The sequence below is a fragment of the Mesoplodon densirostris genome, chromosome 6 (genome assembly GCF_025265405.1).
Source record: "Mesoplodon densirostris isolate mMesDen1 chromosome 6, mMesDen1 primary haplotype, whole genome shotgun sequence".
NCBI lineage: Eukaryota > Metazoa > Chordata > Mammalia > Artiodactyla > Ziphiidae > Mesoplodon > Mesoplodon densirostris.
The window spans coordinates 27,229,896-27,253,073 of NC_082666.1; the positions used below are offsets into that span (position 1 = coordinate 27,229,896).

A 23,178-nucleotide genomic window follows, 5' to 3' on the forward strand; every position below is an offset into this window, starting at 1 on the left:
ATTCAAGACAAAGTAGTGCTCTTTGAAACTGAATAAAAACCTGGAACCTTACAGTAGAAGCACTCATTCTCTCAAGACTTCCTTTCCATTAGATTATAAGTTCCTTGCTGGCAGAGATTTTAGAGGTTAGTCCAACTTTAATATTTGCTTATAGGAAGAGGAGGTTGCACAGCTAGTTTCTAGCAGAGCCCAAGCTCAGAATTACTGGGACTCATCTCAGTCCCTTTATTCCATGTTGTGTAGCATAGCACTTTGCACAGTAAGAGCTGATATGTTTGCATTCTAGTGGGCAGGCACAAGAGCAGTGACGGCACGATGAGCTTTATACCCCCGCGGAGGAACGTGTACGGAACAGTGAGAGCAGAGTCGAGGAATATCCCTTATGCCCCGGAGGGCAGTTCTATTCTGGGTTCTGTGGTGTGCCCTAGAAGGGTGTGGAATGACTTCTTCTTAGTTACTGTCTAAAATCCCTATAGGCGTTTCCTCTGTATTCTGATCTGAGGTTAATAAGCACATTTCTTCCTGATTTCTCCTTCATTTAAGCTGTCCTTGTCATTTTTGGGGGTGTCATCATGCTCAGGGAAAGTACATAAGCCAGGAGCCTTTCTACTGTCACAAGTTTATATAATAGCAGTCACTGTGTCTTGGGAGCTGCCAGGCCAGAAGAAGGGTGGGGATTCCTCTCGGGGATGCACATGCAGCAGGGGAGACCCCAGGAGTGAGTTTCATTTGTATTCATACCTGCATCATATCTAACCCTCTCCCTTCCCAGCTTTATAGAGAAGATGGCAGTCTGACATGTTGGTCTCTCATCAAATAGCGTCAGTTTCCCTTTCATGTGGTCACGTGCAATATGGCTTTATGTGTGAAGTGTGTGTTACTCTGGAAACATTTGAAATATCCTAAACAAAATGACATTTTTCTTTTTTTTTCTTAATTTAACAGAAAATGCCCTAAAAACAATAGAGGACGACGACAGAAGCAAAACCTAGGTCATTTTACTTCAGATACATCATCCAGAATGGTTTAAACTGATGACTTTTATATGTACACTGACCATGTGATGTACATTTGTCTTTTTTTAAAGAATGGAAATATTTATTTCAGAGGCCTTATTTTTGGACATTTGTAGTGTAGTACTGTTAGCTCGTATTTAGAATATTCAGCTACAACAGTTTTGGACTGTTTAGTAGTCTTTGTTTTATGTTTTTAAATACAGAAATTGATTTCACAAATTTGTACCACATGGTAATTCTAAGACTTGTTCTTTACCCATGGAATGTAATATTTTTGCAAAGATGGACCACTTCACAAATGGTTATAAAGTCAGACCCACTTCTTCCACAATGACCACAGCAAATGACCAAGCATGAACTGAAGGTAAAGATGTTTACAGATTACTTTTCTTACAAAAAAAAATCTAGAAGACTCTGTGTTTAGACATTTCAATGTTTTTGAGATTTATTAACTGATTTTTTAGACACTGCCTATTGCATGAATTGTAAAGCTGTGTGTGTTAGATGTAAAATATTTATAAGATGTATGGACTGGAATTTGATCCTTTCTCTCTTTGAAAAAATAATTCTGAATTTTTAAAAGTATATGGTAGCAATGATGGAACGGATCACTGAAAAGTAGACTTAGATGTTGTGAAAATAGTCCGTTTAACAAACAGATTGGAATAAAGCCTACTCTATCATTTAAACTACTTCTATACACATTCATTTTTAAAGAAATACTTGTTTTAACATAAATAAGCCAATTGTATCAGTGTTTGTGAATAAATGCAAAAATGATTGTTAACGATTGGTGCTCTTCACATGAGCTTAAAAATCATCTAAGACCTCTATCCAAATTTGTCCTGTAGTAATAGCTATACTAATAGATTGTTGGTGTTTAAAGATCTGAAGTGTGAATAGAATGTATTCAGCTGTTTAACATGTAGTTTAGGTATTCAGAAGTATGCATGTAGAACTTAAGAATATGTTCAAAATATTAATTTTAATATTTGGTTTGGAAAAGCATGTTATAATATAATGTTTTCACTATACGGCCTCTGTTTTGGTGTGTTTATTTACTGCATTCTTTGATATTGACATATCAGTACGCTTAATATGTGAAATTAATAGAAAAAGCAGATTTCAGTTCAAAATTCCCATTTGCTTTTACAAATACTGTTTGAAATTGTCTAAAGATAGAAGCTTCACCCAGTGCTTGGAGTTTGCTTTTTTGGTTATTTGGCTTCTAGGCTTAATATTAGTAACATGGTGGCCTTAGGGAACTTTTTTTTTAAAAAGCTTTCCTCTTCTACCCACACAGTCTTATTTGAGTCCCTTAGTCATCAGTAAGCATGTTTGGAACAGCACCCAGTGCTTTTGCAAGGGTTCATATTGCAGAACAGTCACGTATGGGTATTTGTAGTTACAAATACTTGACCAGTCTCCAGGGGTGGGGTTTCCAACCCTTTACACAACCCTGTTCCCTGTTATCAAGCTAACTTTTTGCTCTCAGTGCCAGAATTGATTGTGCTAAGACATCTTTCACTGAGAAATAAATAAAATGGAACATAATGGGTCTGCTTCAAATGCTGATAAAATCCACCAGAATCGCCTGTCGAGTGTGACAGAAGATGAAGACCAAGACGCTGCTCTTACCATCGTGACTGTGCTGGACAAAGTAGCTGCCATCGTGGACAGCGTGCAGGCCAGCCAGAAGAGGATAGAGGAGAGACACAGGGAGATGGAAAATGCCATAAAGACCGTCCAGATTGACCTGCTGAAGTTTTCGCAGTCACACAGCAACACGGGTTATGTCATTAACAAGTTGTTTGAGAAAACGCGAAAGATCAGTGCTCACATTAAAGAAGTGAGGGCCCGAGTGGAGAAGCAACAAACTCACGTCAAAAAAGTTGAAACCAAGCAAGAGGAAATAATGAAGAAGAACAAATTCCGTGTGGTAATATTCCAGGTAAGCTTGCACCTGTGTTTAGCTCGATTACTGCTATCTCTTGCATCCTTTAATGGCCAACAGGTCCTATCAGACCTGTCACATGGTAACTATTGTGTATATGTGTGTGGTGGAGTTCTGTATCATCAGAGATCTCAAGATAAAATCATTTCTACGTTAACTGGTATACTATCATGTCAGTGTTTTGAGCTTCTCAACCGTTTCATGTAATATGAACTGTGGATCATAGCTGAGTCTATTTCTTGCCTTTGAAACTTAATATTGGTAAGCCGCTTTCGGCATATTAGCCGTATTAGCATGATGCCCTCTCAAAGCCTTTGAGAAGGTTAGGACTAGAAGATATCTAAGAAACCTCCAGTTTAAAACACCTCTTTGTTGTAGAAAAAAAGAAACTGAGGACCTGTAGCCCTGCAATGTGGTTCTTTCCCTTATTATGGAGAGCCCAGAAAGCCCTAAACAGTAAAATGTAAACTTTTCAGAATATAATTTGTCTATTGGAATTTTTACCTATAATAATGTATAAGTCACAATAATAGGACACACAGTCTATTTCTTAACGAACAATCAGACAGTTGTCCTTTTTCTTATAGTTATATAAATGTAGGAGTCACATAAGTAATTCCTTATATTTGATTACCAAGTCTTTACTTAGCTGAATTCTTTTAGCTGCACTGCACAGCTTGTGGGATCTTAGTTCCCTGATCAGGGATCGAACCCGTGCCCTCTGCAGAGGAAGCACAGAGTCCTAACCACTGACCACCTGGGAAGTCCCTAATTAGCTGATTTTACATGATAGTTTTTGTGTGGCGTTGTGTGTTGAGCTAATAAGTTCCTATCTTACTCTGCACTTGATACTCATATTTTTTGAAATAGGAACACATCCATGGCAAATGCCTAATATCTATAATATATTTAAAAACTCTTACAAATTAAAAGGGAAAAAGTTGAACTTTCATGGTAGAAAAATTGGAAAGTCATTATCAGTCAGTTCACAAAAGACAAAGTAAATGAGCAAAATTCCACTTTCACCTATGTAAATATTTGCAGTTATTGAAACATTTGCAGAGTTTAAGAGTAGGAAATAATAAGCACTTTCATATTCTGCTGGTAGAATATTAAGTGGTACATTTCTGGAGGGCGGTTTTGGTAGTATGTGTTAAGAACCTTAAAAATTCGCAGACCTTTTGGCCCCAAAATTTAATGTCAAAGAATTTGTTGTAAGCATAAAATCAGGAATGTGTGCGGGCATGTGCACTGGTACATATATGCAGTGTCATCACACTGTATTTTTAAAATGAATGTATGCCCATATGCATAGGGAAAAGGCCTAGAAGGATAAAAACAAATTGAAATAGAAACACAGTTGGCAGGTATTTGTAAGATACCAGGGATGTGGGCCATAACTCCCGGGGCAGTCTTTACACTTTAGGCAATTCTCTGTAGCCCACTGTTGGCTGATAAGGTTACACAGGGATGGCAGAGTGGTATTTTGGATCTGTATTTAAGAGCCTGGTGGTTATTTAGGAGGAAGAATGGGAGGAGAGAGAGGGTTGCTTATTTCAAAGGTAGTCAAGTTCAACTATGCCATCTGAAGGCCTTTACCATTTCCCTCTCCTCCCAGGTCCCTGGAAGTCCTTCTCCAGACCTAAATTTTTGAAAAAAAAAAAAATCAGTCATCTTACTCTCAGAAGCCAGTTGTAGTACATGTAATGGGGATCTAAATTTAATACTGGAGAATGTAGTATCCATTCTTGAATTTGCTTTTCCACGAGCATTAACAGTTCATTGCAGCTCTATCTACAATAGCCAGGACATGGAAGCAACCTAAGTGTCCATCAACAGATGAATGGATAACAGATGAAAGAAGATGTGGCACAGCCATAAAAAGAAATGAAATTGAGTTATTTGTAGTGAGGTGGATGGACCTAGAGTCTGTCATACAGAATGAAGTAAGTCAGAAAGAGAAAAACAAATACCGTATGCTAACACATATATATGGAATCTAAGAAAAAAAAAAAGTCATGAAGATCCTAGGGGTAAGATGGGAATAAAGACACAGACCTACTAGAGCATGGACTTGAGGACATGGGGAGGGGGAAGGGTAAGCTGTGATAAAGTGAGAGAGTGGCATGGACATATATACACTACCAAACGTAAAATAGACAGCTAGTGGGAAGCAGCCTCATAGCACAGGGAGATCAGCTCGGTGGTTTGTGACCACCTAGAGGGGTAGGATAGGGAGGGTGGGATGGAGGGAGATGCAAGAGAGAAGAGATATGGGAACATATGTATATGTATAACTGATTCACTTTGTTATAAAGCAGAAACTAACACACCATTGTAAAGCAATTATACTCCATAAAGATGTTTAAAAAAAACCCAAACAAACAGTAATGGGTATAACTCACCCTCCACTTGCATGGGGCATGCCGGGAAACATTCTTGGTATCCAGCATTTCTCCTGAGAACCTTTGTGTGAAGAGTAGACCAGGTTAACAATCAAGATTTACAAAGGCTAAAGAAAGCAGAGGAGTTTCTGAGAAGTTCTAATTGACCTTTGTTTGTCTATTGACATAATTCTTTTTTTTAAAAGTTGTTTCTCTATTCACCTGTTTATTCCCTGAAAGTTGCTGTTTTTTTTCTGAGCGCCTACAGTTACTTGAATAAATAGAAGATGGTATGAAAAAGGAAGCGAGAAGCACTAGTGAGAGACATAATGCTATGAAGAGTCTGTGAAATTAAGTTGTTCAGAGTAAGCAGCACTTTATCAACAAGCAGTGGCTATCTCTTGTAATGGGAGAGCATGTAAAGAAAAGATAAATACCAATGGATCCAATGATTCATTAGATATTAGAACACTGTATACAGCATTCATATGGGTTTGCTTAACAGAAGTCATATGCTTAACAGTTAAAAGTCATATATATAGGGCTTCCCTGGTGGCTCAGTGGTTGAGAGTCTGCCTGCCGATGCAGGGGACGCGGGTTCATGCCCCGGTCCGGGAAGGTCCCACATGCTGCCGCGGAGCGACTGGGCCTGTGAGCCATGGCTGCTGAGCCTGCGCGTCCGGAGCCTGTGCTCCGCAACAGGAGAGGCCACAACAGTAAGAGGCCCGTGTACTGCAAAGTCGTGTGTGTGTGTGTGTGTATTTTTTTTTTTTTTTTTGGCCAAGCTGCACACCTTGCAGGATCTCAGTTCCCCAACCAAGGATTGAACCCAGGCCACGGCAGTGAAAGCTCCAAATCCTAACCACTAGACCACCAGGGAACTCCCAAAATTCTTATAATTCATTCTTATAGTTAATATGTTTAAGTGGCTATATTGAGATTGCGCCTTCTACAAAAATTAACTTGAAGCTGAGTAATTCAGCTGTAGTATACTTTCATTTTGATTTGGGTTTTTTTCCTCAAAAAGATTTCCCTAGATATATCTTTTGGTGGCAGTCTTTATTGCTATTTTATCTCCCACTGTTGTGTACAGCAGAGCTTTCACCTAATTCTGGACACTGGCATTGAAAAAAATTATCTGCTCTTTATCATACAGTTATGATTTCTCCTTGAACATGCTTTCACCTTAGCGACCTCCTCACCATGAAAGAAAGCCAGGAGGCTTACCATATCTTCTAACAATTTTGCTTACTAACCACATGCCCGTGTCTCTCAAATGAGGTATTTGGCCATTCCCCAATGATAAGTCCCGGACTTGTAAATATTCGAAATTCTCTTAGCAGTATTACTTTGATAATCAAGGCCATTATACTCTGACTCATAATACTCATTTTGTTACAAAAATCATCTTTTTACCTAGAATTTTACATGAAAAAATGTATAATAATTGTATTTGGAAATCAACTATAATTCAGCCCTATAATTTTCAATTATTATTACAGTGTATTCACCACTAACTCATGGTATCTTTGACTCAGAGGAGTTGCAACAAATAGATTTACATAGCAGGTACTTTCTCTGTCTCTACCCCTGTTTTGTTTTGTTTTTAAGCCTGATTTTGTTGACTTTGTTGTGCAGTTGAAGAAGCGTTTGTGATTCCTGAGTTAAGCCGTAACTGATTTCTTCACAGCAGGATTGTGAGAGTTTTTCCCTATGAAACAGCAATTATTGTTTGGCTCCTTTTCTAATTATACCTACTCAGTCCATACCCACCCACTCAGTGCTGCTGAAGCTACTCCCTGTAGTAGGTGTCAGGAAAGGAGAGGAATAATGTTGCTGCTTCTGATTCATCAGAGAGCTATGAGATACCCACGCTACCTTTTTTTTTTCCTTTTTTTTAAGTTCCTAGACTCTCCAATCCTGTAGCCAAAGAATTTAATTTTAAATAAGTATCCAGAGAAGTAAAGTTCTGGGGATACGTTCTTGACTATCAGGATGATAGGTTTTGGAATATATATAAATGTATTTCTTACATAGTAAATTTTTTGGTTGAACAGATTTAACCTGGATCTCAAGTAGGAGCACAGTTTCTTTTAGAAATTTCAACTCATGGGTTCAGTTAAAAATCTCATGATCTTTAAAGTTTTTCCTGTTTAGTTTTAGAAATAACCCCTAAATAGCAAGTTGGGGTCCTTTAGCAGCCATGTTTCTGGCCTGGTTCTCAAGGTTACCAGTGTCTACCATGTTCCCAAATCCAATTTGATGAGTCTTTACCCTTTTGACATATTTGACATAGTTGGTCCCTCCCTCTCTTCTTGAAACTTTTTTCCCCTTGGCTTCTGGGGATGCCTCTCGCTCTTGGATTTCCTCCTGCCTCACTGGCTGATATTTATCCTTTTTTGGTTCTTTCTCATCTCTTCCTTCCTCTTCTTCTTCTTCTTTTTTTTTTTTAAAAAATATTTATTTATTTGGCTGTACTGGGTCTTAGTTGCAGCACGCGGGATCTTAGTTGCCCCATGCGAGATCTTTGTCGCAGCATGAGGGATCTTTAGTTGCAGCATGCAGGGTCTTTAGTTGTGGCATGTGAACTTTTAGTTGTAGCATGTGGGATCTAGTTCCCTGACCAGGAATTGAACCCAGGCCCTCCTGCATTGGGAGTGCGGAGTCTTAGCCACTGGATCACCAGGGAAGTCCCTCATCTCTTCCTTCTTATCTTCAGGTCCAAAATCCATTTATCTATCAATAACACCAAAATTCAAAAATGTGTAAAAATAAAATTTTTATCGTAACTTATTTGGCAGCAAGACCTAGCTTTACCTGAACTCAGTGGATGCCAAAACCCAACCTCAAGTAACATGAGGCTGTTTATACTCTTTGTCCCACCTTAGAGTGAATATTTGTATTATTTTGCCACAAAAAGGTTTCTTCCCAAGATCTCACTGGGAATGTTACGTAATATATTATTTTCCCCACATCTGAAATATTCTGATTTCTGAAACGTAGCTTGGTTCCAAGGAGTTTTGAATAATGGAATATAGACCCATTCATTCAATCTCTTGGTGATCTCCTTCATCTGGTCTCATGATTTTTAGTTTCATCTTTATGTTAATGATACCTAAATTTATCTCTAGTCCAGATCTCTCTCCTGAATCCCAGACTTATGTACTCAGCTGCCCACTCAACATCTCTGCTTGGATGTACAGTGGGCATCTCAAAGTCAGCATGTTCAGATCCCATCCTTTCCCATCTCAGTAAGTGGCTAATCTGTCCTTCAGCTGCTCAGGCCCTGGACTAGAGAATCATCCTTGACAGTCTCCACATCTCAATCTAGCAGCAGCAGATCCTGTTGGCTCCTACCTTCAAAGTGGATCTGGAATCAGGCCACTTCTCACCGCCACATCTGTCCACACCCTGATCCATCTCTCACCTGATTGAGCTCAGTGGTCTCTAACTGCTTTCCCTGCTTCTCATCTTTCCCTCGATAGCCTCGTTTCATCAGGGTGACCCTTTTACAACATGGGTCACATCATGTCACTATCCTCCTCAAAACTTTTTAGAAGGCTTCCTATCGCACTCGGAATAAGAGCCACAGTCCTTATGATCAGATACAGAGCCCTACGTGAGCTGGCCCTCCCACTACCTCTCTCACCCTCTCTCCTCCTCTTGCCCTTTGGTCACTCTGCTTCAGCCACACTGCCTTCCTTGCTGTTTCTCGTTTCCTCCGAGTTACATGCATTACCTTCAGGTCTAGGCTTGGATGTCACCTTATTAGTGAGGCCTTTCTGAGCATTCTCCCCAGTCACTGTGTATCCCCCTGCCCTGCTCTATTTTTCACTTTAGCGCTTATCACCATCCAACGTACTATGAAAGTAACTTGTTTATTTCTCTCTTCAGGAATACAAGTTCTTTTACTCTGTTCTATTCAGAGAGGGAGGTTCTCAGTTCCTAGACTAGTGACTGGTGCATGGTAGGTGCTTAGTAACAATTTGTTGAATGAAGGCGTATGCTTCTTATTTGTTCCAACAGTCATTTGTTGAGTATACCTGCTATGTACAAGGCACTCTGATAGATGCCAGACATAAGACATAAATAAGATACATCTCTGCTTTCTTGGAAGCTATTATTTAGTGAAGGCCTCAGGGAGACATATATAAATGAGTAGAGTTCTAATTCAATTCAGACTGTGATAAATGTTATAAGTAGAGGAATGCATGTGTCATCTTGGTATAAATTGGAGACAGGTTTGACCTCTGGGGGAAGTTGGGGATATTTGAATTGACTTGAAGAAAGATTTTATTCACAAAGCTGGAAAGAGGTGAAAGGTAGCAAAAACCTCGTTTATAAAGGCATGCAGGGATGAAAACAGTATGTGTTTAAGGAACTCAGAGGAGGGGTTGTGTTGCTGGACTGGAGGAGTGGGAAAGTAGGTTTTGCTCAAACTGAAGAGCCTTCTAATGATGCTGAAGCATTTGAACTCTATCCTTTGAGTATTGGTGAGCTCCCCAATGTTTTAAAGTAGAGAAAGCATGTGATCAGAGCTATGTTTTAGAAACATTTCTCAGGAAATACTTCGGTGATGTTTTGGAGGTATAAGTATTGCACGAATTCGGGCCTGAGATGACAGGGCCTGAATTAAGACGTTGGTAGAGGCAAGGAGGAAGGAGGCGGGAACAGAGGAGTTAGTAGTTATTAAGCAATATCATTGACAGCGCTTAGTGACCAGCTGGATGTGGGATGAGGAGAGGGAATATTTGGGACCATGCTTCTGAGGTTTCTCTGGGTGGCACCTGGAGGTATTGGCGCTGAGAGGTCCAGGAAAGGATGATGGCTGGGCCTTGATTTTTGGATATGTGAAGTTAGAGGTTCCTGTGTTACATCTAGGTGGAGAAGTCTTTCTGACATTTAGAAATGGGTTTTCATCTTAGGGGAAGGGGAGAGGTGAAGGTAAAAGATTTGTGAGTCTGCTTGCTTGGATTTGAAGGTAGAGCAGTGGATAAGTTTGCTCGGGGTGAGCTTGGGCGATGAAGAAAAAGAAACCCTGAGAAATGCCAGCATTTAAGGAGTGGGGGGAGGATAAGCAGCCCGTAGAGGAGATTGAAAAGGCATGGCCGGAAGGTTAAAGAACCCGTCGCTAACACGCTTGCTTTCTCCTTCAGGAGGATATTCGGTGTCCAACGTCCCTGTCTATCATGAAAGACAGAAGCTTGACTGCTGAGGGTCCAGAGGAAGAGGACGATATCTTCGATCCCCCAGTTGATCTGTCTTCGGATGAAGAATATTATGTTGAAGATAGCAGATCTGCCAGGCTTAAAAAGTCAGGCAGGGAGCGCATTGATAATATCAAAAAGGCCTTTTCCAAAGAAAACATGCAGAAGACACGGCAGAATTTTGACAAGAAAGTGAACAGAATTAGGACTAGAATAGTGACACCAGAGAGGAGAGAGCGGCTAAGGCAGTCAGGGGAGAGGTTAAGGCAGTCAGGGGAGAGGTTAAGGCAGTCGGGGGAGAGGCTGAAGCAGTCAGGGGAAAGGTTTAAGAAATCTATTTCTAATGCAGCTCCTTCAAAGGAAGCTTTTAAGATACATAGCCTTCGGAAAACTAAAGACCGTGCTGTGGCCGAAGGTCGCGAAGAGGTCAGGGAGATAGAGGTGGACATCATTGCCAGGAGCAAGTCTCTGGGCCCCATCAGTGAGCTGTACACCGAGGTGCTCAGTGAAACAGACGTGCTCAGTGAAACAGACCCTGAGGAGGCCAGAGCCTCACATCCTCCCCGAGAAGGCGGGGAAATCTCAACCCCCGAGCCTTTAAAAGTTACTTTTAAACCCCAGGTGAAAGTAGAGGATGATGAATCTCTTTTGCTAGATTTAAAGCAGTAACTATAAAGGGAATTAAATATATTATAATTGTAAGTCTCCTTAATCACACAGTTTTAGTTTAATTAGTATAGTCATTTACATGTATATGCCATATAGGAAAACATAAGTGGTCTGGCTGTCTCATTTCTTAGGTTTAAAATTTTAAAGGTAATACAATGATTAATATACATTTCCTTAATTAATATACACTTCCTGGGGAATTCTTTTTTTTTCATCCTCTGGGGAAATTTTTTTTTTTCCCTCCCCCAGGACTTACATGATTCTATCAGCTTTCTCTCTTAGGTCACCTTTCATGGCAGCTGTGGATTTTTAAGTTTCTTTCTCTTGCCCATCAGAAAAATAGTTGCCTAGTGAGGCCCAATTAGGTATTTGGTAGTCTACAATAAATGAAGGCCAAATTTATGGCTATCATTTATTTGCAAGTGAACTCTCGATTTTGGTCTAGATTAATATTGTGGCCAAGCTCAAAGGGGAATAAGTCACATGTGGATTTTATCTATATGTTCAAATAAATAGATTTTTTAGTAAATTAGCAGTCACACCCCTTTTTGATGCCTTTGCATAAAAACATTGAAGTGCTGGACTTGAGCATTAGTTCTGGCATCACAGCTTTGCTTACAGGGAGCTACTTGGCAAGTCGTCTAATGGTCTGGTCAGTACAACAGAGAGCGTTCGCCTGTCCTACCCTTCTCAGAGGACTGTTGTGAAGATAAGGAAATGTTATACATTCTGGAAGAACAAGAGCTATTTCCAGAGAAAACAAACCCCACTGGTTCCTCAAAAGCTGAATCAAAATAATTCCATCTTCTGAAAAAGTCCTGAGCTCCAAGCAGTGAGGACCTAGCTCGGACAGACACTAAAGTTGGTCTTCGGAAGCGTTTTCACAGAATCAGGAATCAAAAGTCAATGTTTGGGTGACATCTTTTTTGTCAAAGACTAAAACCAGACCTTGGGTTTGAGTTGGGTCTTAAAACGTTTCCTGGAAAATTCTTTTCTGATTTTCTTCTGATTCAGATCTCTGGTGGACTGGAGCAGCATTGTTTTGAGCAGCATGAAGCCTGCAACTGTGGCTGTGTCTTCTAGAGGCCTTTCTAAAGTCAGCCCTTGTGCAGTGCTTGGAAATGACCTCAGATGCTTCTGATTTCCAGAGTGAACCCCTCAGGGCCCATCCGTCCAAAACGGTGTTCATAGGTGTTCATCATAGCTGCTTAGGGAGGAAGCCAGATTCCACTTATTTGTTAGCTGTAGATCTAGCCAATCTAGAAGTAGATATTATTGCTAAAGAAAGAGAAATGGTCATACTAGTCCTGCACTTGTATATGTTTAAGTCTTCTGGTTTGTAAAAGGGAAGAAATGATGGAATTGTGGAATTTGAAGAGTTTGGACAGCAGTCAGCTTTCAGTCAGTTTTGGATACTCAAGTAATTAAAAATTGTAATGTATACACACACACATGCACTCACACACACAATCAGCTTTAAAATATTTAACTCAGTTACCCAGCTGTTTGGGTTTGGGAGTTTGATTCAGCATCATTTCCTCTTCACTCTGCGTGAATACATAAAATCATGAATTGTTCATCTCATTATCTTTTTTTTTAATTGAAAACTAAAGTGTATACAGCTTTGAACAATACTTTAAAAGGAATAATTTTTAAAATGTTACAGTTTAGAAAGAGCTTGGATGCCTAATCACACATTTCCTTAAAGCCATAATAAATTTGAATTGAAAAAAGGCATTATTACAAAACTTGATGTCAGTGTCCTTTTTGTAAATATTTTTACTAATAATGAATGCAAACAGTATGGCATGTATTTGATATAGTAACCCTACTCATAATAGATATGTTTCTAGGTTAAGCAGAATGTAAAGAAGTTATATGCTTTTTTTTTTCTGGCCCTACACAGGATAAATATCAATTGAGCAAAATATCACTGTCAAGGAATTTTTGTAAAGTCCATTTGCTTACTGACCCATTATATAAGCAGACTTGATATGTTATGGAACATTTCCCACATAGGTATGTTTGAATTTTGATTTAGAAGGCATTATAGCCTGGCCAGCTCTTCATCATGGTAGACTCTGAACGATTTCATGTTCCTAGAGGTTCATTGTAACTTACATTGCTTTCTTGGTACTAGGATTTTCCCCTCTATGTCACTTCTGTCTCTCAACATTTCCCCCCATGTTTAGAGCGTTCCTTAATTCCACATTCATAATTTTTTCTCCTTTCACCCCATTCTCTTGACGTAAAGAATGTCTTTATTATGGGCTGCAGAATCATAATTTAATGCAAGGAATAGTCTAGTCAACATTCTCTATTTTTAAAGTTTCAGACAACACAGATTTTCTGCTCATTTTACTCTTCTGTGTTTTTGAAATTATATGTTAGATTTTAAACAGTTTATTGAAATAAAACCATTAGCAGGATTTACCCCCTTTTCTTTCTGTGAGGCAGAACAATGCAACATCCATAGACACCCAGGGCATGGAGCCTACTCTCACTGCACATGATGGATCCAGAGGCTTTCCTCTCAGGGTCTATGGTGACCTGGTTCCGGGTCATAGGTTAGAGAAAAGGGCCCAATGTGAATAGCGATAAGAGGAGCATGAAAATTCAGCTTGTTGAGAGCATATTTGTGGTGTGTGTAAACTCCCTTGAACAAGTTTTCATAAATTAAAAATACAAACCAAACTACAGTATTTCATTTTGACTTTATTGTTTGCCTTCCATGTACATATAAGGGTTTGGTTCAGAACAGTCTGAAGTTCACTGTGATTCTATCAGCTAGAGAGCATGGGTCATGTTATGTAAAATCTTTCACAGAATCACTGTTAACTCTACAGTCCCCATACATGAAATTACTGGGCCTGTTTTTCTTCTAAGACATGTTTTCTATAGCTTTTATTGAACCCTACTAAAAATATTACAGGTTACAATCCCCAAATAATTGCTGTGGCGTATCTGAGTCAAGACTAGGGAGAATGACCACTGTGGTCTCAGCCTAAGTTCTGTTGGAATTTGGGGCGTGCTAGTAGCTGGTCTGTAGTGAATGAAAAATGAATAAGCCGTAGTGCTGAGTTGTGTGTGTCATTCTTGTGACCACTTCTGAGTTATGTGATTTCTGAGGATTTATAGCTGTCCTTAGCAAGTCGGAATCCTTCAGTGTATTTCTTGGGTGGATAGGAGATCTAGGAAAACTAGCTCTTCACTGTGAGTCTCTTAGGACATCCAAGGATCCCCAAGAGAATAGCTTGGAGTGGCAGAATCTCCTCAGGCTTTGACTTTGCTCGGCATCTTCCTAAAATCAGCTGTGCTTGTCAGGGGCTGTCCTAGACTGCTCTGCCGCTGATGCCTTTGCTCATGCAGTTTGTCTCTCTTGTGGCTTGAGAGATGAGTTTCAAGTTCAGTGATAATGTCCATTTCCTTCTTTTAGCTTTCCTTGGTTGCCTCCCACCCCTTAGGAAGGGTGTGATCAATTCCATATAGTCAATATACATAGCACCTTTGATCTGCCAGATTCTGTGTGAGGCACTGAGAATTCAAAGATGAATAGAACATAGTCCTTGTTCCTTCCCCTTCCCCCTCTCCCCTTTTCTTCCCTCCCCTTTCCCAGCCCTTATCTCAGACTCACTGTTTCTAGGAGTCCGTCAAGCCAAAATTCAGCAACGTGACTAGTGCTGTGTATAATATGGAACTGTAGAGGTGGAAGATGTTGATATAGAATTTTGATTATACGTCAGTCATACCACTTATCATTACATTTTAGTTCATTTGTGTGATTGTCTTCTAGACTAGACTGTGCTGCTCAGGGGCAGGAACTCTATTCTATTCATCTTTGGGTCCCCAGCACTTGGGAGCCTCCCAAGTGCTAGGCATCATTAGGTATCATGATATGAAAAATATGGACCCTGCATTTAAGGAGCTTTGCCTCTGGTGGAGAAGACAGACGTGTAATCCAACATCATTGCATAATGTAATTGGAGCCTCATGTCTAAGAAAGGATGATGGGAGCATAGAGGAAGAGCGTCTCACAAGCTGGGGAGGGGATGTCAGGGAAAGCTAGAGAAAATCGTGCTTCACTTGGCATTTGAAGACCAATCAAGAGTCAGCTAAATAACAGAATTCAAGGCAAGATGCAGCTGGAGAGGTTGTATGAAGATGTTTTGGGTTTTATGTCAAAGGCCATAGACAGCCATTGAGATCGAAAGCTGTGGAGTGCCATGACTGATGTTTGTGGAAGGATGTTCTGTTAACACAGCAGGGGCAGGGGGACCGGTTACTAGGCCCCTTACATTTTTCCAGATGAGAATAGCACCTGACCTCAAGCATTAACAGAGCTCTGCACGGGATAAACTTAGATGTGGCTTGTGACAGGGATCAAATGATAGCCAGGTTTCTGACTTGGGTGAGTGGTCCTGCCATTCACTGAGACAGGAAATGTGGTATCCTGTCCGGGGACTCTTAGACAGTACTCTCCTGCTGCCCCTCTTACTCTCTGCTCTGACAGCCTTTGTTGCTGGTCCCTTGCATAGCCTGAGAAACAAAGGGGAGCCATGCGTATACTCCAGAAGCTCCCACACTAGAGGTCTGCCTAGTCTAGCCATTGTGGCTCTCACCCATGCTTGAAGAAAGCCTCATTTGGAGTGATCCTTTCCTGGTTCTAGCAAGTGCCTTGCCCTCTCCACCAGGACTCAAAAGTTCTTGGGAAGCAGCATTGCCTTTCAGATGTAAGGCCATTGTGAGAGCTTCTCTCCCATCAGTATCTTTGTTCAAGGCCAGATTTTTGCTTGCTCATTGTATGGTCCAAAGAAAAGCTGCCCTTGATCTTAGAATGGATGCCTTTGATTTGTTTATTTCTCTTTTTTAAATCTCAGCTGTTGTTTGGCACCCAAGGGTTCTAGCCAAAGCTGTGCTTGGTATTGCAGCTGACACTACAGTAAAAGCTGCCGTAACTTGGTATCTTGGCCAAGGCCAGTCACCCAGGTTCATGTAGCTGCTTGACTGCTGTGGCTACAGTAAGAGCCTTGATCTCATCATGGGTGCTTTGGTTTCAAACCTCATCCCTTGGTGTCTGTCACATGAGATCTGAGTCATGGCATCACAAATGTATTAAGGGTTCAAGATGGGCTTTGATGCAACCCATTTTTCTTCTTTTCCAAGGTTCTGGCTGATGGAAGAGTTCATTTAAGGATCACCAGCAAAGTGGAGACCAAGGTGTCATCTTATTACTGGCTGGGCAAATGTCTAATACTTCCCCCAAATGCGGAGCATCTGGTGGATTCTGTTGGAGAATGTGGCTTAGACCTAAGATGGGGGGGAGAGAGAGAGAGAGAGAGAGAGAGAGAGAGCCCCTGCTGTGTTCCTGGGGACCTGCCTACTTTGTGTGGCAGTAGAGAGAACAAGGTTTGTGGAGCAGAAGCAGGGTCCATTTTATCAGCTAGCAATGAAGCCCACAGGCCAGCCTCACATACTCAGCCACGGGGAGCAGGGGATGGAGGGACCCCCTCCGCCCCCTGGCTCAGGTGGGCAGGTAGTAAGGAGATGGGAGGCAGGGAGGCTGGGGCTCCTGACCCAGAAAATCCACCATACCAGAATGAAGGGTCCGATTTGAAGCCATAGCCTGGTTTGTGCTGTTGCCTAACATGCAGAGTTAAACCTAGCCTACGGAAGGTAGCCACTACCACTAAGGCCTATTTTGGACACACTAAATTGAGGTGCTGATCTTCAGTGAGGACCACAAGGAGGGCAGGCAAGTAGGATACTACAGGTCCCAGACCAAAGGAGAGGGCTGGAGAAACACACTTGTTAGATGAAGCACAGGTAAGTGAAATTGTGGGTTTTCATGAGAAAGTTCTGGCAGTTTGACTTTGAAAGAAACAGTGGATAAAGATCTTTCAAGAAAGGAATGGGTAAAGAAGTTGGCTAACTTGTAAATTAAGCTTTTCTTCTGAACAATTCTGCGTGGGCTCTTATTTCAAGAACTTTCTCCTGGTCGGTCTATTAACTATCTCTGTAAGGGCAAGATTTCTCTGTTAAACACTGTCTGGTTTCCAGACCTCCCTGATACAATTCACTTTAGGATAAGAGAAGCACTAAATATTGTTCTAACCTTAAATTTAGAACTACAATGAGCACCACAGTCTGAAGGGTTTCGTTCAGTTTCTTGCTGTTAGTCCATTAAGGTATTAGCTAAAGTTTGCTTACAGCATAATATTACAAAGCAGCCAAGTTACCCTTATAATCTCATGGGCTAATATTCACAACATATCAGAGTCTCATTAGGCCTTTTATCTGAATAAGCTTCAAATTCTCAGACTGTGGTTATGTACATATGTTGTTTTAGGGTAAAATAAAATCCATTGAAATGAGTCTTTCATTTTAATTGTATTCGTACCTTTCAAGTGGCCACATTTAATTGGAAAGTCTCTGTAAGGAGAAGAAATAAATTAGCAGAATTATGCATGGGATGTGCTTGGCTCTGGTTCAAAGCAACGGAGAAGATTTCAGAGGGAAACATTCCTATGCTTGTCAACTGTTAAGAAACAGGACTAAATTTTCTTCAAGGGGAGAGAAAATATCCTATTAAACCATAGGTTGTAGATGCATGAGGAGAGTGCACCCAAATATTCTCTACCTGAAACTCATACATCTGTTTCACATAAAAAATCACCAACATTACAGGCAAACCTGTGTTGGAGAGTAAAATCACTTAAGATTTACTAGTTATTCTCCCATATTCTTAAATAATCATCTTCCAGTGATAATCTACTTCAACATCTCTCTCCTTGTTTTTCCTCTCCAGAATGACAGCATCTGTGAGGGTAGAGGGGCTGGAAAGAGACTAAATCATTGGTTATAGGGACCAAAGGAGCCTGAATTTACTCCTATGGTTTGATGGAGGCCACATATACATATGGTGGATTATGTTTCTTGACCTTCTCTCAAAATTTTGTGCCGAGGGGCTTCCCTGGTGACGCAGTGGTTGAGGGTCTGCCTGCCGATGCAGGGGACGCGGGTTCGTGCCCCGGTCCGGGAAGATCCCAAATGCCGCGGAGCGGCTAGGCCCGTGAGCTGTGACCGCTGAGCCTGTGCATCCAGAGCCTGTGCTCCGCAACAGGAGAGGCCACAACAGTGAGAGGCCCGCTTACCGCAAAAAAAAAGAAAAAATAATTTTGTGCCGAAAAGGCAATGATTATTACTTTTTTTTTTTCCAGGGGCAGACGATATAGGAATGGAGAGCATAGACATGGAAATCATGAAACTTAGTCATAAGTCTTCTGGGCAAAAAACCAAGTCTCTCAGCTACACATTAAAGATCAAAGCCAGGAACACCTTGAAATAGTGCACATTGAGGAATAAGGGTAAATGGGTGGTCTCCACTGTCATTGAGGACAAAGCAAAATAAATGGGTTTCAAATGCGGGGGATTTCCACAAAGAAAGGCTCCTACTGTGCAGAAACATTTTCAGAGGGTGTAAGAATTGAGCCCTCTTCTGTTTTGAGGTAGGGTAGTAAATGAAGCGCCTGGAGATGAAGGCATGCACCATATTTTTGTTGTTCCATAGTTTCTTACAATGTGCGGCCATGACTGTCATGTTCATGTTATTCTTTTTGTAAAGCCTCTTTAAATAGTGTTCATGCCTGCTCACTGGGATTTTATGAGTTAAGAGCAAGAGACTGTATTTCCCACCAATAAGATAATGTCTTATCTTGTACCTCCCATAATTCAGTGCTTTCTTTTTTTTTTTTTTTTTGCGGTATGCGGGCCTCTCACTGTTGTGGCCTCCTCCGTTGCGGAGCACAGGCTCCGGACGCGCAGGCTCCGGACGCGCAGGCTCAGCGGCCATGGCTCACGGGCCCAGCCGCTCCGCGGCATATGGGATCCTCCCAGACCAGGGCACGAACCCGTATCCCCTGCATCGGCAGGCGGACTCTCAACCACTTGCGCCACCAGGGAGGCCCTTCAGTGCTTTCTTTATATTAGGTATTTACTAAGTAGTTATTGAATGAAAACAAATGATTCTTTGAAGTATGACATCTTTTCTTAATATCTTTGAATTAAGGTTATTTATTTATTTGATATTTACTGAACACCTCCTATAAGCCTGGCACTTTTCTAGGCTCTGGGGAAAAAAGCAGTGAACAAGACAAAAAGTTCCTGCTCTCAAAGAGAGCTAAACTAACATTCCAGAGGGATACTAACGATAAGTAAGTAAATGTAATATGTTAGGTGGTGAAAAGTGTTAGGAAAAAATAAGTCAGGGTAAGGAGGTGGGACATTATGGGTGGGGTGGTGCCCGATGGGTGCTGTTTTACAAAGTGTGTCCAGGAAAGCCTCTCGAGAAGGTGGCCACAGTCAGTGTCCTGACTCTAATGCAAGAATTTCTGGGAAAAGAATTTCAGGTGTGTTCAGAGGGCAGTATGGATGAAGTGGGTGAGGATGGAAGAGTGAGACCAGTGGGATGTTACATAGGCTGTGGTAAGGAGTGTGATTTTTACTCTGAAGGAGAAGGGGGCATATTAAGCTTGTTGAGCAGAGTGACAAGATGTAATTTACTGATCTATTTATACTTGTTGAAAAGTCAAACCATTGTGTTCATACAAAAAGCTAACTAGGGATTTCCCTGGTGGTGGTGCAGTTGTTAAGATCCGCCTGCCAATGCAGGGGACACGGGTTCGAGCACTGGTCCAGGAAGATCCCACATGCCGTGGAGCAACTAAGCCCGTGCACCATAACTACTGAGCCCGTGAGCCACAACTACTGAAGCCCGCGTGCCTAAAGCACGTGCTCCACAACAAGAGAAGCCACCTCAATGAGAAGCTCGTGCACCGTAATGAAGAGTAGCCCCTGCTTGCCACAACTAGAGAAAAGCCTGCATGCAGCAACGAAGACCCAGTGCAGCCAAAAATAAAGAACAAAAAACAAAAAAAGCTAACTAGAGTTCCTGTCTTAGTTCACAGTGCAAAGGAAAAATCCAAACTCCAAACACTTTCCGTTCTATGCTCTCCTTAATAGTTTAGTCCTTTGCCACATCCCAGGAACCCCATTGCAGCTCAAGGCTGACATCTAGTGGATATTGTCACAATTGTTTATAAGCCTGCAAATTGGAACATTCCAGCTCTTGATTAGAAATAGAGGGTGAGCTTTAACGTAAAAATCACAAACAGGATGATAAAACTGTCATAATAATCTTAGGAGAAGATTACAGTAGATTTGCCTCCTTGTTTTTCTTTGGATCATATTCTGGTAAGTTTGCATTCCTCTAACAAGTATTTGTTAAAACTGGTAGGTTTAGCTGCCAGAAGATTGTGGCAGGAAAATCATGGGCTGGTAAAGGGAGAATAAGTCAGCACTGGGTGGAATCACTGGGAGAAAGTGCTCTGGTTCTATGAGTGGCCTTCTAGCCTGTGGTTTGTTGTGTGGTATCTAAGGGTGTGTGTGTTCCAAACCTGACCTGGAGTCAGGTTGACACTGATTTACAAAAGGGGTCTGAGCTCATGAGCAGGGCATGATGGGAGGAAGTTCAGGGCAGTGGGGAAATACTCAAAGTCAGATGCAGTTCCCAAAGCTTAAGTGGGGTATTGAGTGCAGCAGTCAAGAGCTTTAGCTTTATAATTGGACATCTGGCTTCATGTCTTACGCTGCCATTTACATACTGACTGTAAGAACTTGGGCGAATTGCACTCTCTGTATCTCAGTTTCTAAATTGTACCCACTTTGTAAAGGTGCTTTATTAAGTCAGGTAATTTATGCAAAGCACTTAACATGCTGGCACTTAGTAAGCAGTCAGTAGCAGCTAGGTGTTGTTTTTCAGAGGAACCATGAGTAGCCATTAGAGGTGGAGAAGCAGGCTATTGTAGTAATAATAGTACCCCACTAAAAAACTTTTTTTTTTTTTTGCCCCCAGCACTGAAGATTAGTAGAATTGGGCTTCCCTGGTGGCGCAGTGGTTAAGAATCCGCCTGCCAACATAGGGGAACACGGGTTCGAGCCCTGGTCTGGGAAGATCCCACAGGCCGCAGAGTGACTAAGCCCATGTGCCACAACTACTGAGCCTGTGCTATAGAGCCCACGAGCCACAAGTACTGAAGCCCACGAGCCACAACTACTGAGCCCGCATGCCACAACTACTGAAGCCCGTGCGCCTAGAGCCCGTGCTCCACAAGAGAAGCCGCCACAATGAGAAGCCCGTGCACTGCAACGAAGATTAGCCCCTGCTCGCCGCAACTAGAGAAAGACTGCGTGCAGCAACGAAGACCCAACGCAGCCAAATCTAAATAAATAAATATAAATTAAATTTTAAAAAGATTAGCAGAATTTAGGTTTTAATTATTTCGTATATCTACATGATCCATTTTATCTGCATTGATTGGGGGTAGTTGAATATTCTGCCTAACTAAGGTATATCATTATACTACATAAATATTAAAATTGTTCAGTGGCTTTCATTACTTTTAGGGAAAAAGAGCCAAATATTTAGCTCTGTGGGACCTGGCTCCTGCCTGCCTCTTCAGATGATCTCTTACTATTCTTCCCCCTCAGTTTCTGCATTCCAGACAGGCTGAGATATGTTGGCATTTTTTTGGGTCCTCCAACACCTTGTTCCACCTGTCTCAGGACCTTTGCACAGGCAGTCTCCTTAGCCAGTCCACATCTCTCCCACCCTACCCACCCCAACAACCAAGTACACACCTACTAATTAATGCCCACTCATCTTTCCGATTCCAGCTCAAATGATGCTTCTTCAGGGAAGCTTTCCCGGCCTCCACCCCACTCCCAGGCTGGGCAAGCCTCCCTTGTTATAAGATCTCATAGCATTCTGCACTTTTAGTTTTTCTTCAGAACACTTACAGTTTTAAAGTATATATTTGGATGAGTATTTGCTTCCCAACTAGACCGTAAGCATCTTAACACCTGGAATGGTGTCTGCCTGACCCGTCCTTCTGTCCTTGCCAGGGTGCCTGATACATTTAGACTCTCAGATATTTTTTTGAATAGTAAAGAGAGTAGTGTGAAGGAGGTGGGATCTGATTTGAATATGAAAGTGCAGAAAGAGGTAAAACGGTTGATGACTAACTCGAGTGTGAGGGGTCTAGTGGGTACTGTGGTGTGATGCCCAGGTTCCCTCTTTAAGACTGGCATTCATTCCTCCAGGGTGCTGGGAGTTTTGATGGCTGATGGCAGTCAGCCTAATCCCTCCACAGGAATTACCCTCAGCAAGGAGACCACCTCACCTAAGGTCATACCCCCTCCTGAGAGCAGTCCATCACATTCAGTGACAGGTTGATTGGGGGGTATGTGTTCCACCCCTTGCCTAAGTCTGGGACAGTTTTGAAGGGCCATTCCAGGTCCCGAGCTCACCACCGGATTGGCTGAGGCTACCGTGAACAGTTCAACTCACTCCTCGGATCCTCCCTCCCTCAGCCCTCACAGGTGCTGTTTCTGAGGGCACTCCTATACCCCCAAACCACTTGCACATAAGTCTCAGCGTCTGTTTCCTAGGGAAACTGATCCACAACTGGGCGTGGAGGAGAGGGAGGAGTCTAAGGTAGCGCCTTCATTCCCGGCTTGAGGCAGCAGATGATGCCATCCACCGAGATGAGGAACACAGGAAAAGGTATGAAGTTGAAGCAGGTTTTCTGGAAAAGATACGTTTTGGAGGTGCTAAATCAGAAGTTCCTTTGGGATAGCCAAGAGTCTGAAGCTCAGAAGAAAGATGTGGGCTAGAGGTATGGATTTGGGAGTCACTGGCACAGCAAAACAATGACATGAGACAGCTCAGCCATGGAAGTGTGGAAAGTGACACAGAGGACTAGTGTGACCTGGGAACCAGCAGAGGGAGGCAGGGCAAGGAAGACAAACCCGTGGCAGATAAAGAGTGATCAGAGGGGCAGGAAAACCTCTCAGGAGTGTGAGCGTTATGGATAGCAGAGGGAGCAGCAAAG

General features: G+C 41.8%; 2 protein-coding genes across 3 annotated transcripts in view; both read left to right on the forward strand.

Moving 5' to 3' along the window:
* TMEFF1 (transmembrane protein with EGF like and two follistatin like domains 1) overlaps nucleotides 1-1,962 on the forward strand; it is a 94,991-nt gene extending 93,029 nt beyond the window's left edge. Inside the window, exon 10 of the mRNA XM_060101083.1 lies at nucleotides 946-1,962. Within this exon, the coding sequence (XP_059957066.1) occupies nucleotides 946-1,030 (85 nt within the window). The 3' untranslated portion in view covers nucleotides 1,031-1,962. The remainder of the gene's footprint in view (nucleotides 1-945) is intronic.
* Nucleotides 1,320-11,230, forward strand: CAVIN4 (caveolae associated protein 4). 2 transcript variants are annotated; one of them, XM_060101085.1, is made up of 3 exons: nucleotides 1,320-1,380; nucleotides 2,605-2,967; nucleotides 10,511-11,230. In XM_060101085.1, exons 1-3 carry the CDS (start codon nucleotides 1,360-1,362, stop codon nucleotides 11,228-11,230), a joined length of 1,104 nt encoding a protein of 367 aa, XP_059957068.1. In that variant the 5' UTR covers nucleotides 1,320-1,359. The 2 variants fall into 2 exon arrangements, with proteins under 2 accessions (XP_059957068.1, XP_059957067.1); XM_060101084.1 differs by lacking the exon at nucleotides 1,320-1,380 and having other exon boundaries at nucleotides 2,560-2,967.
* The last annotated feature ends 11,948 nt before the right edge of the window (nucleotides 11,231-23,178 follow it).